The sequence below is a fragment of the Tachysurus fulvidraco genome, chromosome 25 (genome assembly GCF_022655615.1).
Source record: "Tachysurus fulvidraco isolate hzauxx_2018 chromosome 25, HZAU_PFXX_2.0, whole genome shotgun sequence".
Lineage (NCBI taxonomy): Eukaryota > Metazoa > Chordata > Actinopteri > Siluriformes > Bagridae > Tachysurus > Tachysurus fulvidraco.
This window is the reverse complement of record NC_062542.1, coordinates 1-16,200: the sequence shown is the minus strand read 5'-3', so window position 1 is coordinate 16,200 and position 16,200 is coordinate 1. Positions and strand designations below refer to the sequence as shown.

The 16,200-nt window shown below is 42.2% G+C and overlaps 1 protein-coding gene across 1 annotated transcript; it reads right to left on the bottom strand.

The window, feature by feature from the left end:
• Positions 1–1,032: 1,032 nt before the first annotated feature.
• On the bottom strand, positions 1,033–15,139 carry LOC113636450 (nuclear mitotic apparatus protein 1-like). Its single transcript, XM_027136555.2, has 22 exons — positions 14,806–15,139; positions 13,490–13,533; positions 13,286–13,371; positions 13,044–13,123; positions 12,890–12,960; positions 12,580–12,645; positions 12,057–12,147; positions 11,749–11,884; positions 11,427–11,563; positions 11,181–11,292; positions 10,939–11,056; positions 10,704–10,844; positions 9,551–9,670; positions 5,244–8,660; positions 4,930–5,139; positions 3,839–3,993; positions 3,372–3,654; positions 3,073–3,265; positions 2,844–2,977; positions 2,496–2,762; positions 2,297–2,383; positions 1,033–1,817 (listed from the first exon to the last, which is right to left on the bottom strand). The coding sequence occupies exons 1-22, from the start codon at positions 15,113–15,115 to the stop codon at positions 1,731–1,733; spliced, it is 6,345 nt and encodes a 2,114-aa protein (XP_026992356.2). The 5' UTR covers positions 15,116–15,139; the 3' UTR covers positions 1,033–1,730.
• Between the last annotated feature and the right edge of the window lie 1,061 nt (positions 15,140–16,200).

The window sequence follows — 16,200 nt, the reverse complement described above, 5'->3', positions numbered from 1 at the left end:
ACACAAGAAATTAAATTTGAAATAAAGAGACATTAGTGGTGTTCATGTCGCAAACTTTGACCATACACCTTTTGACAAACTCTCCCTCATTAAAGGGCAGATTTTGCCGTCTCTGCTGCCACAATAAATCTTTACAGCAGCCATCTCCTCCGCCTTCTGGAGCTCCTGCTTTACGTCCAGGTCCTTATACTTCTCATAATGTTTCGTGTCATAGTGTCTTCTTATGTTACATACTTTCGTTACAGACATGTTAGCTCCGTTAGCACACAAGACGAACAGGTCTGTCCTTTATATTCGTGAACAGATAATCTGCCTCCCTCCTGTCTTGAAAGCTCCTATTGTCCATCTTTTGTTTGGCCGTTTTTGTGGAGGGTGGAATTAACTTGCCGATTACTGATAATGCAATTTTTGCGATATATCGAATTAGCCTTCAACAACCCTCCAATCAAGCTTGAAGTCTGATTGGACAGGATTCCACTGAACCTTATTGTCTAACCTGAACCATACCTAATTTAAACATCATCCTACATTATATAATTTATTTTATAGTTAGTTTTCATTAAAAAAAAAAATAAAGAATACTGTTTATAGTCAAAAACAAAAACCCACCTGTTGCATCAAAAACCAGCCCAAATTTTAAAGACCTGCGCAATGCATTTTTTTCCTGTCAGACGTGGCCAAAAGGAGCCCAATTGGGCGGGAACGCGCCCAATCTGGCAACACTGCTTGCTGTTCGTGACTACGCGTCATTACACTGGCAAGGCATTCTGGGATTTGTAGTATTAGCGGAGCATGCGGCTAGTCAGATGTAATGCACATTTGATATGATCTCGCGGGCCAAATATAATTACACCACGGGCCAGAGTTTGACACCCCTGAAATAGAGTCTCAAATAACTATATTAGGAATTTACTTAATATTGTTTATCCTCCAGCTCGTTTTTTCTGGTCTTCTGTGGGGATGTGAATTGGCGTAAAGCTTTTGGTGAACGGTGGATAAATTCTATGTTAATAATAAAGTAAAAGAAGTCTGTTTTAAAATAATGCATAGTTGAGTTTAATTTCTGCACATGAAAATTTAAAAGTGAAAATGAAGCAAAGAATAGGAAAACATAAAAGGACAAACGTTTAAAAATAACAGATGAAATAGAAAAAGGCATAATTTATACATATACAAGTTTTGATCGAACAGGAAAACTGGAAGCATTTAAAAATGCACACGGAAAGACGACAAATACAAAATTTTACTGAATATGTACAGCCCTGTGGTAATAACTGTGATAGAATAATCAAACTCGTGCGAGCCTGTTCACCGAATTTTATGATTTAAAGCTGCTGGTAAATCTAACGATGTACCGGGTTAGGGTTATAACCAAGTTTACAATGTACCATGAGACACATGGTGGAAGAGACCGTGGTCAGAGGCTGCCTTATGTAAGCAGTGATGTCTGTTACTTCCTTTGGGACACAGGATTTAAAAAAACAGCAGTCGATAAGGCAATAGATTTTGACGACAGAAAGGAAAAAAAAAAAGAATGTAGTGATTTTTCCAAAACATCATCTTTGGTCTCTGCAATAACAAACACACAGTGAAAAATCCAGGCAATGAGATGAGAGCAGTAAGTGCCATGAAGTTTCAATTCCTCTGATTCAAGATATAGAAAAATAATAGAATGCCAGGTGAGGGGAGAGAGAGAGAAATCCACAACCAAACATTCAGGATTAAAACATTCAGTATCCTGACATTGTTTCTATTGCACGTTGTTTAGAGGACGAGGAAGAGTGCGGTCTCACATCTTCATCCTCATCTTTGACTAACTGTGAGAAAAAGGAGAGAGACACGTATTAAGAGATTTACAAGACTAAATGGATCCAGCATTTTGTGTGAATCTAGTGCGCGCACACACACACCCCATTACCCTTCGTTCACACTAGCAAGAGACTGATCGCTTGTGTGCGTGGCCTGGAATTTATTTTTATGTATGAATTGATTTTTTATTGGAATGTCTCCCGCTAGTGAGAGCGTAAAATCAGTCAGTGTGTCGTGTGAAGTTCCTGACTGAGACACCAAGTAATTCAAGTGCTTTCCTTTTCACCTTCCCTGACCCCATGACCACGACAGACAAGAAACTAACGCCACGGACATTTAATTACCGATCAGCCTACACACACACACACACACACACACACCACACACCCACTTAACTGTCTGAAAATGCTTAGAACAAAAAGGTGCTGCGTAAAATGAAAGCACACAAAGATGGAGGACAGAGACATGCATGGACAGGCAGTTGTACCGGAGAGGGTGCGATGTTCTGCGAGTTGGTAGATCGAAGGTTTCTGCCTTTAGGAGTTTGAGGGAAGCAGCTGGCTAACTTCTTTGCCTGAAGAGGAAAAAAAAAAAAAAAACAGAAATAGATTTACATACATTTCTATTTGTAATTTAAAGCATCTACGGAACTTTGGAAAGCTGTGTGATGATGCGAATGCCCTCACCTCGGGTGTGTCAAGGTCTTGAACTTGCCCTGCAGGCCGTTTAGGGGCCAGCAGGCTGCGTGTGGATCGCACTTCCCGTGCTTTGGCAACCGGGGTTGCCCGCTGGCTGTGAGCAGCTACAGCAGGCGGAGCCAGTGAGAGGCGGTGATTAGCAATGGAGTCCTTGAGCTGAGACAGGATGGTTGAGGCACGGTGAATGGTCTCGGTGGGGTCGCCGGTACGAACGTCCTCGTCAGTCACAGGGAGGTGCGAGAAACCCAGGCTGGGCTGCAGGACACAACAGGAGAACATTAATGAGGTAGCTATTTTTTCCAAGGCTAACACTTTCTGTACAACTAGACCCTGTACCCTGGACTCCAATGGGTAGCTGCTCTTCAGATGAGGTAAACAGGATTTATTCCGCGACTGTAGCTCTGCGATCCTCATCCAGTCAGAGAAGTGGTCCGGCTCGTATTCGGATCCTATACCGAACGTGCTCGGGGCTGCAGACAGACGAAGAACAAGTTTAAATTTTTATAAATCAGAAATGTAGGCGAATAGATGAAATGCCTGACAATTGTACGTGTGTTTTATTCACCTCGTGGAAGAACGCTGACATGCGCATTGCTGCAGCGATACCCAGGAAGGCTGAGAAGTTTGTTGGGATCCTCGAAGATCTCAGACACTGGGTGAGCTTTGTGTGAGACCAGATTGGGCTGCGACTGAGCCGAGTGCAGGCTGAAGAAAGACTCGTCGGCGTCTGCAGCACCGCTGCCACCGAGGGGAGTTTTCTACACAGGATATAATGTCGATTAAAAAAAAAAATCGAAATTTTAGTAGTGGATATAAAATAAACTAATATGTTCTATGATGAGAACATGGTTTTTTGAGCCACACCTTGGTCATAGTGATGTTGATGACTTGCGTGGTGCGTCGCCTCCGGACCGAAGAGCTCGGCTTCCTCGTCGAATCAAGAGTTAACTCTCCAAGTGAACTGATGCTGCTTTCTAGCTTGTGGTCCTGGAAGGCGTCTTTACGTTTCTTGCCCCTTTCTTGCGTCATGGGAGTGAAGTACAGGGTCTCTAGTGAGCCTTCGCCTTGTGTGTGCCTTTTTGCTGCTAGTCGCTCTGAACTTCGGACCGAAGGAGTGCTGGACTCACCAGGTACGGACTGTTTACTGCTTCGAGAGAGAAGGCGACAATGAGATTCCAGTAATCATTTCGACTTCATTGTTACATCCGTTTTTTTTTTAACCCTGCAAACATCAGGAAATGTTGGCAAGATGGGCCAACAATGTATACAAGATCGTACAAAATTACTTAGACCATAAACCATCTAAAAAAAAAAAGAAATAAGCAAGTTACCCAACAGCATTCAAAGAATCGTCCAGGTCGAGCTCCAGGCTGTCCGAACTACCGTTGATGGCCTGATGACTTCTGGGATTTTCTCTGTGTTGCATCGGGACACTTTGTTCTCCCTGCTTTCTCTGTTCTCTTATCTGATGATCTGCATAAGCCAACTAGAACACAAAAATACTGTCTCTGATGGCAAGCGTAAAGCTTTTTCAGTGTAAATGGTCATTCAGAACATGTTCTTATGATTCACTTCACTAGTCTTCAGTACTGAGGTAGTTAAAGGTGGGGTCTCTTGTTTGAAAGCCAATGTTGACATTTGAAATCACCAAAACAAATGGGTCCCACCCCTGTATTGATAGCTCTGCCCACACATACATAACCCAGGCGACTAACGGAAAGAAATATGTCTATCATAGCTGAAGGGAAGAACAATACGATTGTAGATAAACAAGTAAAAATGACACAAGCATAATCATGTAAGGGACAAAGGCATATATTAGTTCTGTGTAACAAAGCAAAACCAACGTTACTCACCTATCGAGAAGGAAAAAAGCGCCTCGGCGTCTTAAGTAAAGTCGGCCACATATTCACAGGTCGGAGTTTCCCCGAGTCGCTAAACGCTGTTACTACACAAAACGCGGTTGTAGCTGCCTCTCTACATTACTACGATAGAAAAGAGGTGTTATTTGTGTAGTAACAGCGTTTAGCTCAGGAGTTATTGACTCGGGAAACTCCAACCTGTGAATATGTGGCCAACTTCCTGCTCCTTCAGTTCTCTCCAGTGCTGGAAAGCTGATCCTATATTAACACGTCCTACTTCTTGTCCTTATCGTAAGTCTTTCTTCTCTTTCTTTGTTTTTATCCTCCATGTCAATGTTAAAACCACTTTCTGCTAATGTCACACATGCGCACTGAACACTCTCTCCACCCATATTGACAAGACACGCCCCTTTCTGCTCATTGGCTACACGTTTGTCGTCCCAACTCAGTTTTCTGAAGCATTTCTCAAACAGCGGAGACCCTGCCTTTAAAGTCAAAAGTTACTTTAGCTCGATAACCTGACAAACCAGAAGGTAAACAGCTGGAATGAATTCACCTACCCGAGTCTCCAGGCTCTTTATCTGTGCCATCAATCTCTTCTCTGATGCCTTGCTATTCCCCAGCTCCATGGAGACCACTTTAAGCTCAGCCTTCAAGGCTTTTCCTTCACGCTCACTCGTTTCCAAAGAGGCCTGAAGGGTCCGACATGCTTTCTGCCCCTCCAGGAGTTGCTGTTTTTTACCGATGTAATGAGTTTTTGCTTTTTCTACCTGTAGGGAACAAGGGACGCACAGAAAATGGTGATACCCTGAACTTCCAGAACTTCACCTGGTACAACTTGGTCATAAGAAAAAAAGAAAGAAATTAAACTAACCTGGACTTTGTAGTGCTCCACTGTTTCAGCCTTCGCCTTGAGCTGCTCCAGAAGTTCTTGGTTCTGCATCTCTTTCTTTTGGAGAGCCTCTTTTATAGCCCTGAAGGATTCGATCTGCCCTTTCAGCTTCAAATCCAACTCTGCTCCAAGTCTCTGGGAGGCATCACACTCCCTCTGAAGTGACTGATTAATGAAAGACAGGTGCTCCTTTTCTTTTTGCAGGGTCTTCACGTCCTGCTGCAAAGCACTCTGTAGGTCATCCAGAGCCTCCTGTTGTGCCTTCCTGTCCGTCCGGAGGGTTGTCGTAAGCGCATCTTTCTCCTCCGCCGAGGCGTCCAGCTGCTGAAGGTATTCCTCAATCTTTTGTTTTTGCTTGAGGCGCAGTTCAGAAACGATGTTCTCCAAGACTGTGTTAGCCTGACAGGCATCTTGCTTCTGCTTCTCAGACTCTTTATACTGATCTCGAAGCAGACTCAGCTCTGAATCTCTCTCAGATGAACATTTACAGGCTTCTTCACACTGGACTTGAAGCTGAACCACCTTTGCCTCCAGTTCAGCTCTTGAAGCCTTCTCAGATTCTTCGGCACGAAGCCTTGAAACTTCTTGCTGCTTTACTTCAGAGTGAAGATTTCTTATTTCGGCCTCTCTTTCTTCAGCCAGTGAGGAAATTTCTTTAATCTTCACCTGGATTTCCTTTACTTGATTTTCAAGCTCGTGTTCACGCTGTTGAGTGACTTCTTTGACGGAGACCAGTTCTGCTCCCACTTTCTGGGCTGCCTCGAGGTCTTTAAGAAGGGACTGGTTCACTGAAGAAAGTTGATCTCTCTCATTCTTCAAGATCTCCATATCTTTTTCAAATTTCTCTTTGTTTTCTTGCAGGTCAGCCTTGAGGGCACTAAACTCCTCCTGTTGTATTGTTTCCTTTGCCCGCAAGGTTTGGCACTCGATCTGGAGAGACTGGTTTACTGAAGAGAGATGTTCGTTCTCTTTTTTCATGATCTCGACATCTTTCTGATACCTATCTTGAGTTTTCTGAAGATTAGCCGTCAGAGTATTCAGGGCCTCTTCCTGCCCCTTGTTCTCGGTCTGCAAGCTCCAACACTTATCCTGGAGAAGCTCCGTCTCCTTCTTTAGGGCTTCTATATCTCTCTCGTATCTGTCTTGGGTGCTTTGCAGGTCAGCCTTAAAAGCATTTGACGTATCCTGTTGCTCCTTGCTCTTTGTCTGCAAGGCCAGGCATTCACTCTGGAGAGATTCATTAATCAAAGACAGATGTTCCTTTTCCTTTTCCAAGGTTTCTAAACCTTGCTGGAACGTATCCAGATCTTGCTTCTGCTTACTGCAAAGCTCATTCACTCTTCTTTCTAAAGCTTCCTTGGCCTGACAGGTTTCACTAATGAGGGATACTTTCTGTTGGTACATGAGCTCCATTTGTTTAAGCTTTTCTTCTGTTGACTCCAAAAGTTCATTTTTCACTGCAGTCTGATTCTTGGCAGACTCTAGCTGCCCCTTCAAGTCTACAACATTCTCGAGTTCTTTCTGAAGGGTCTCGTCGGATTTTTGAAGGCGTTTCTGATTGTATTCTTCTTGTTCTTTCATCTTTTCATTAAGAGCACCGAGCTGCATTTCTCTCTCAGAAGCAAGACTGGTAAGCTTCTGAACTCGAGCCTGAAGTTCGGTGACCTCTCGTTGAAGCTCTTTACATTGAGCCTTCTCGACTTCCTGAACTTTTGCTCTGAGGTTCTCTTGATGCTGGACCTCCTCTTGAAGCTTGAGTAAGTCAGTTTGCAGTTTAGTAGCTAGAGTTATGGCCTCTGCTAACTTATTCTGAAGTTGAGCAAAGTCTTCCTCCAGAGATTTGTTTCGTGCTGCTAAAACAGAAACCTCACTTTCTCTCTGGAACGCTAGATATTGTTGCCATGACAATTCCTCTTTGAGGGAATTACTCTTGTTTAATGACTCCTCCAACTTCTTCAAATGTCCATCAATCTCCTGCTGCAGTTGTGTAACCTCCAGTCTCAACGTAACGACTCTCTGCCTTTCGATGGAAAGCTCTTCCTTTAAACCCTTCAACTCCTGGGCGAGAGCTTGCAGAGATTGAACTTTCTCCGAGATGAGTTTCTCAGCTTCGGAAAGTTGTAGCTTCAGCTCCATGATGGCGAGCGTCTGCTTTTCGATTTCCTTCTGGTGAAGGTCACGCATTTCACTGGACTTCGCTTCAAGAGACTGAAGGTTGACCTTAAGGGTCTGGATCTCTCCTTCCCTCTGTTCAAGCTCTGCCTTGACGTGTTGAACTTCCCTGTCTTTGGAGACCACGTCCTGACTCAAATGTTGTGAAAGTCCTTCTACCTCCGAGAGCTGTCTTTGCAAATCGTCTGCCTTATATTGAAGGTCAGACAGTTCCTTTTGCTGTATGCGGAGTTCTCCGTCTTTAGAAATATTTTTTTCTTTCAGCACCGTTAGTTCAGTTCCCTCGATGTTCGTTTGTAACTCTGATATTTCGTTTTGATGATCTGTAATAATTTGCTGCAGTTCCATCTCCCTCGCATCTTTGGCCTTGGTTACTAGAATCAGTTGCGATTGGCCTCGATCTTGCTGTTCTGCTAGAATTGCTTTAAGGTCCGCTCCTTCTTGGACTAACCTCTCGACGCACGACTTGGCTTCAAGCTTCTGATGCTTCATTCTGTGAAGCTCTTGGCTGAGAGTCTCTAGCTCTGCAAACATCTCGTGCGCTTTTTGCTCCTGCTTTTGAAACTTTTCCTCCATCAAAGCTTTCTGCTGCTCGTTTGCTGTGAGAAGCTCGTCGCCTCTTTTTCTCTGTGCGTCGATCTCGGTTTGCAGATTTGTGATGGTGTCGTCCAGCACAGAGATTCTGGCTCGGAGCGAAGCGTTCTCTTCTACCACTTTTTGATGGTCTGCCAACGTTTTTTCATATTCCACGAGAGAAATCTGGGCGTTTTGCAGGTCGGCCCTGATGGCATTAAGAACTTCCTGCCGTGTTGCGTTTTCTGCCTCCAGCATATTAACCATATCATCCAAGGAGGTGACTTTAGCCTCCAGCATCCCACGTTGCTGGCGCAGTTCTGCGGATGTAGCGATCTCTGCCGTTATATGAACTTCAAGCTGCTGAAGATGCGCCAGATCGGTCTCCAAAGCTGCTATCTGGGAGGTAAGAGTTTCTTGTGTGGTCCTTGAGGCTTGTTCCTGAGCATCTTTCTCTGCTTGCATGTTCTTTATCGACTGCTGAAGATCTGAAATGCGTCCCTCCAAGCGGAGGGTTTCCTTTTCAAAGGAGCTTCTCTCCTCTGCTAATAGTGCTCTGAGTGACATTTTCTCCTTCTTGAGGAGGGAAATGGTTTCTTCAAGTTTGGAAAGTTTTTGAGTCAAGTCTGTGAGTTCCTGCTTCAGTTTCTCCTGCTGAAGAGGCAAAGATTGGGATTTTAAAAGAAAAAAAAAAAAGAAGACAATCAGGAAATCATGTGTGCTCGGTGAGGAGCAGTGAAGCCAGCACGAAGACTATAAATATAAAAATATTCTTGTTTGCCGTAACCCGACCGACCCTGTCAATTTAGGACCGACTCAATTTTATTTTTTTTTGCTTTAAGTCTGACTGACTTGCCGGTTGTAAATTTGCGTTAAGACAAACCTTTTTTTTTTACTCTTCAAAAAACTAATACAAAAGCAATAAAATATTATATTTTAGTATTATAAATATATAAATTGCCTCAGCCTACATACAAACGAAGGCTATGTTCTTTCTTTTAAATAAAAACCCGTGACGTCATCTATGTTTACACTGTTGGTTACCGGATGTCACATTATTTCCTGTGCGTTCGCTTCGTCTCATTCTCTCATTCACTGTCAGTCAATGGTTCGCGCACAGTCAGTGACGTCACAATATGCTAATTTATTTAAAGTCATACCTACGTAATCACCATCACCAAAAATTATTATTTTTTTTTTTACATTGACACACACACACATACATATATTATATATACACACACACACACACACACACATATATATATATATATCCCCTACCTTCCGACCCCTTTTTTTTTCCTGTTACTGCAAACCAAAATATTTTTAAGGATGGCCTCAGAAGGTAGTGAGAAGAAACAGCTCTTAAATTCAACATGCTACTAGCTGATTCACGTTAAAAACACTGAATTAATACAAAACTTGCAGATTGTGTAGAAAAGTTTGTGTTAAAAACGATACCTTGTACATTGGTCTTGTGATACTACATCCAGGTCAACAAAACAAAAAAAAATCTATGTTATTAATAAGAAAAGTTCGCATACCTCTACAATCGGCCCCAGGACTTCACCTTTTTCTTGGGGCTGCTGGGAAAGTTTGGCGAGTTCGTCCTCCAAGACGGAGATCTTTCCTTGTGAGATCTGAATTTGCTCAGAAAGACATTCCTGAACGACAAGATGTCAAGATGGAGACAGGAAAAAAAAAAAAAAGTACGAAAATAATGTTAGTCAGAAATAAACTCATGTTTTGTCAGTTTATTATAAGTGCCGATAATCATTTACACAATAATGTTCATTATCCTACATATTCTTTATTTGAACACCTCCTCAAACCTGACCAATAATACCATTACTGTTTTGTTAACCACTAAACTATTGTTTTCTTATAAATAGCATGTATATTTATGTTCTAGTCTACACTTAAAAGGTGGGGTCTCTGATATGAGAAATGCTTCTGAAAACTGCGTTAGGCCAACAAACAAAACAAAAATCAAAACAAACGTGTAGCCAATGAGCAGAAAGGGGCAGGTCTTGTCAATATGGGGGGAGAGAGTGTTCAGTGCGCATGTGTGCATATTCAAAGATTGGAGTTTCCCCGAGTCAATAACTCCTGAGCTAAACGCCGTTACTACACAAAACGCGGTTGTAGCTGCCTCTCTACATTACTACGATAGAAAAGAGGTGTTATTTGTGTAGTAACAGCGTTGAGCTCAGGAGTTATTGACTCGGGAAACTCCAACCTGTGAATATGTGGCCAACTTCCTGCTCCTTCAGTTCTCTCCAGCGCTGGAAAGCTGATCCTATATTAACACGTCCTACTTCTTGTCCTTATTGCAAGTCTTTCTTCTCTTTCTTTCTTTGTTTTTATCCCCCATGTCAATGTTAAAACCGCTTTCTGCTAATGTCACACATGCGCACTGAACACTCTCTCCGCCCATATTGACAAGACACGCCCCTTTCTGCTCATTGGCTACACGTTTGTTTTGATTTTTGTTTAGTTTGTCGTCCCGACTCAGTTTTCTGAAGCATTTCTCAAACATCGGAGACCCTGCCTTTAAAGGAGCACTATTTTATTTATCCTTTATTTTCTATGCTAGCATCGTTTAAATATGTTGACTAAGGAAAGAACAAGGTACATGTACATGAGCCCGATGTATTGAACACCAAAAAAGTTCATTATGTTAGCGTGTGCATGCACCCTGTCAGTGATGGCCTGGCTTAGCTCTCTCTGCAGCAAGTCCCTCCTGTTCCCCCACTCGGTCTGGGATGAATTGTGAGCTTCTGTTATTTTAGCGACTTCCTCCTCGGCCCTTGCGAGCTGGGCGAAGGAGTTTCTCACCTGGGGCAACAATAGAGGAGAAAAGATCGGTGTTGTTATAAAAGACGTGTCTCACAAATAACAAATAAATAATAAATAAAGCCACAGCTCTTACCTGTGCTGCGAGAGTTCCGTTCTCCTCCATCAGCTCGTCGAGTTGTCTTTCTTTCTGGCTGTTGTCCGTTTTAAGGTCTCGACACTGCTTTAAGACCGTGTGTACCCGTGTGAGGAGTCTGAAACGGAAAGTATTAGAACGCACGCGTTCCTAAACGTGATCCGACGTGCGTCGGTGTTTAAAACACGGCCGACCCTAGACCACGGACGACGGGGAGAACAAGCGAGTGATACGGCACTTACCCTTCGTTCTTCTGCTGCAGCTCGGTCAGTGTAGCTTTGTGCTCCTTCTCCATCTCCTCCTGATCCCTCTGCAAGCGCTGCAGCCTGTGCTGAAGCTGACTCGCCTGCCCCTCTGTAGGAGAGAGAGAACGAGAGATTGAAGATGAGGAACGTTGCTACATGGTACATACTCTGTGCACACAGTGAACACGCCGCAGTGACAGAAACGACAAAAGCGAGAATGTTGTCGTTATTCGTGGTGTTTACCTTTCGCCGAGAGGAGAGCGATTCGCTCGGCTAGCTCTCCTTCCAGCTCGTCTTGCACATCTCCTTCGTGCGCTAACTCCTTACGCAGCCGCTTCACCTGCACCTGAGGCGTACTCATCAGCTCCTGTAGAGTTGAGCTAACACACACACACTAAATACTGTGGATGAACACATGTTGAGTTATTATCAGTAAAGAATTACTACACAAACAAGCTTTATTTTAACTCCTTGAGCAGGCAATACGACAGAGTTATAGACAGACAGAGTGGCTGGTTAGCACAGACGCCTCCGACACACACACGGGTTCGAGTCTGAACCTCACCCCACAAACGAGCTGGAGGCCACAGTGTCCAGCTCCGCAAAGCTGACGAGCGGAGAGCTGCGTGCCTGGGGGAAAGAGGGCGAGCCGTCCTCGCTGACAGAGGACGTACTGCTCACGGACGAGGTGTAGATCAGCGCTGAAAGAGACGACATGTGCATCACATGTAAATTCTACAGTCTACGGTCACACTAAAAATTCATACTTAGACAATTCTTAACTTAATTCTGAATCAAATTCGTTCGAATTAAAGACTTGAAGCTGAGGTGCTATGAAATCCCCTGAAGAGTAAAGGGCTGAGTGACACTTACAGCTCGTGGTGAGGAGTTTGTCCAGATCTTCACACAGACACAGACCACTCGCTTTTTGCTGAACGGAACGCAACATGGCCACCATCTGCAGCTGAGAGTGAGTGAGAGAAAGAGAGGGATAGAGAGAAAGAGATAGAGAGAGAGATGCTGAGTAATGGGAAACATGGCATTCTTTCTGTGTCTCATCGTTTCTTCCAAAACACAAACCGTGATTCCAGTTTCTGTTCTTCTGTATCACATTTGTTTCGTCCCCATAAACACAATCACACACTATTACACACTTTATTAAAAAGCCCAGCAGCTTTTTAACCAATTCGATTGTCTGGTTTTAAATTATAGTATTCAATAAAACGCCACAGTCTTATGCAGAACTATGTGTGTGTGTAATATGTGCATGTAATATGTAGTGTGTGTGTAATGTGTATGTAATGTGTGTAAACAGGAAGTGCTTGGCCCCATTATTATGTTTTGCAAATTCTTCTGTAACACTGTTCTAATGACACACACACACACTAATCCTTACCTCAGTTTCAAACTCCACAACCAGACTGTTGTTAGCAAGTCCATAGTAACACAGGAGCAGTACAACCTATAAACAATATAAATTATCCTCGTTATCCACAAGCTCTATATTCTATAAGGAGAAGAAATTACAGCTCTCACAGTCTGTACATGTTTCTGTATCGTTTTATCTGCTCATGTGATGCTTTCCTTAAACCCTTTGCTACTCCCTCAGCTATGAGAACACGCCATCACTGAAACTAACTGCTTATAAAGACCCCTTGATTGAGATTTCCACTGAAATGTCCTAAAGTGTGTAAGCACACACCCACCTTGGTGAGCTGCAACTCCAGCATCCTTCCCTTGGACAGTGTGAGGATGTTGCACTCAACAGGACACACGCCTGCAGGAGGAGAGGATGGCATGAACACACGTCAGCCCAGACATCGGTATTAAATACACATGAAGCTGGAATGGGAAACTTACTGTGGAGGAAGTCCGAGATGATGGACAGCCTTTCTGCTTGCGGGAGGTGAACAGGGGCCTGGCTTGGCCCCTCTCCTTTCCTACAACAACCAATCAGTGAACAGGAGCTCCATGAAAAGCAAATATATTTCCCTCTACAGTGCAGGGTTAGCAAATCTAGTGATGCACTAACCATGAGGCTTGATTTTACATATAACTACTTATATAAATTGTAAATACTGCCGTTTCTTTTGAGAACTCACAGTTTATTGACGAGTTTGAGCAGCAGGATTCCATCCTGAAGCTGTAGGATTCTCTGCACTGGTTCGTCCAGCTGCAGCCCGTTGAGCTGTAATAAACATTGTAAACCGTTATAAAACATTTCACCATACATCATGTTTCACTTTGCGTATCTGGAACATGGTATGATGGTAGAAACGGTAGGGGAAGTGAGCAAGCAAACTTACCCATGCCAGAAGGGCGTCTTCCTTGGATGGATGCAGTGCCATCACTGTCACAAAGGACAAGACAATTCAAATAAATAAATAAATTTGGATAAATAAATAAGTGTATAAATAAATAATTAAATAAATGGATAATTAATTAAATAAGAATAAATGTACAAATAAACAGGGATAAAAACAAATAAATGGATAAATGTCTATGTATAAATAAATAACACGTGTTTAAGTACATTTTTAATAATAGTGTAAGCAAAGTGTACAGAAACATTGTGCTTACTGAAGCACATATGATTATATTACTGTGATAATGTTTAAAATCTATGGCGTCATTAATAACATTTGTCCCCTCTCCCTGTTACAGATATTAACAACAAAAATAAATAAACTGCTTAGTATTAATCCATGTTATAATAATCAGTATATACAGACAGTAATATCAGTGTTTTTGTAGATCATTGTGATAGATGATCTGTTCAGAAATACAATGTGATTTGTATGTTATAATGTGCTGCAGCTTAAACATGTATTGGGCTCTTTAAGAAGGTATTCCCAGCCCCTTTGAGCGTAGGTACTAGGAACACATGTGAGCCATGTTGGGGTGTTATGCGTTATATGTCGAGCACGAGTTCTTTTAATAAAAATATCTTCACGTTGATCACTGACTGTCTCTCTGTAAGTTAACGGACAAACAACAAGCAGTGTTCCTTGGTGTGGCAGTTTCTACAGACTGTGGTGTATGAACTTCCTGGGCAGGAGACACCAGCAGTAAGAGTTCTGCCAGCATTCATTTTTGCAGACAAACTAATTTTTTTTGTTTTTTTATTATTATTAATTAAACTGTGTATAGTTAATAAACTTTTATTATTATTACTGTGACCTGACTGCTTCTTTGGATTCTGTGTTTTTTAACTTGTTCACTGTTACATGAAATGTTTTCATATTTCACACACATTTAATTGGGAGTAAATTGTCCTGACTGCAGTCAGTTTGATGCATGTTCATTATTTAAAATGCCTCTATTATTCTTTTACAACACTGCACTTCCACATACTTCCGTGTTTCCTCCCGTGGGCGGGGGTGGATTACCGAAGTAAGTATTGCTGTACCGTAGATTAAGTATTTTAATGACTAAAATTTCTGACCCATTTTGGGTTAAATTCAACCCAGCAGTGTCGTAATTTTTAACTAATGGGTTAAAATAACCCAGCGCTGGGTCAAAAAGGGACGAACCCAACGCTGGGTTATTTTAACCCAACTATTAGTTAAAAATGACTACAATTATACAATTGCTGTTGGATGACAATTATATTATAATTTACCTTCTTTTGTCTCACCTTCTGGCATGTCTCCGGGCTCCAGTGCTGTTGGGTCATATGGACTGTTAAGGACTACTTGGTCCTTAACACCATTTCTATTCTGAGTCCATATGACCCACAACCAGTGCCGATTCCTCTTGGAGTCCTCGTCAAATAACTTCCAGGAGAGGTCTGACCAAAGGTTAGAAGAATAACCCAGGTCCCTGTTCAGTACATCAGCTTTTAAAAACTGATGTACGATGTTCTCTTTGCCTCCCGCTTCTGCCCATACATCGGACCTCCTCCGTGCGTGCCCTTTCCTTAGGCGTCCCATGTTCTATGGACTTGCTTGAAAGAACCCACGGTATTTCACAGTATTTTAAAGGTTTGGTTTAATTGCTTTAAACACAATTAGAAACACCTGCTGTTCATCAGATGATTGCTCCAATTTGTCCTGAATGGATAGAAGAACCTCCCACAGAGGTACATTCTCACATGTTATAGTAACACTACCCCCCAAAAAACCCCCAAAGGGGTCTGCAGAATGAGCTAAGTTGGCACTTTATAAACGATGTTTATGCTTAGAGTCGATTTTCGTTATGTCGGAGCACGTTTTATAAAACTTATAATTTTTTTATTTAATCGCCGTAAGCACGTTCGGGAATGTTCTTTCCGAGCACACTCGATAAAGCGTCGCACGTGCGCGAAGCACTTCGTCGGCCCAGTCACGGATCTCTCCGGTGTTCTATCACTATAAAGATTGTCATTGGACCAACAAAACAAATTATGATTTTAAACCGAGTATTCTAACAGGATTCCTGCCGCTCGCTGACCGCGCTTCTGACAGTCGTTGTTTCTGAATGGTAAGTTAGGCGACGTAACGTTATGTTGAATGTGAAATGTTTGAGCAGTGTGGTATGATTTTCTAGGATTAATTTTATTTATATATATGTATGTAGTGAATTAAATACGTTTAAGGAACAGAAAACAGAAATATTTGTTAGTATTTGCTAGCAGTTTGTGTGGAACACTCGTTGTGGAATAAAGGTAGAAACTATATTAAGACACTGCTCTTTACTCGTCTACCTACGGCTAAAACGATCAGTCGACAGTAAAAAAAAAAAAAAAAAAAAGTTGACCAAAAGATATTTTAAAACACAACGTTACTGTGTACATTACTTTTTTTTTTTTTTTTGACTGAGTACAAATGCACGAGTGATTTTGCGCTTGAAAACAAGAGTCCACTAGATAGTGCCCACGAACGTGTCTAACCCTAGTGACTTAGTGGGAAGTTATTTTTTCTTACATTGTGAAGGATGTCTCTCTACTTAATTTTTTTTTTTTTGTGGCAAAAATATTTATTTGTATTGTAAAACATTGTTTCTAGATTAATATTTTCTGAAATAAATGTCCCTTGGG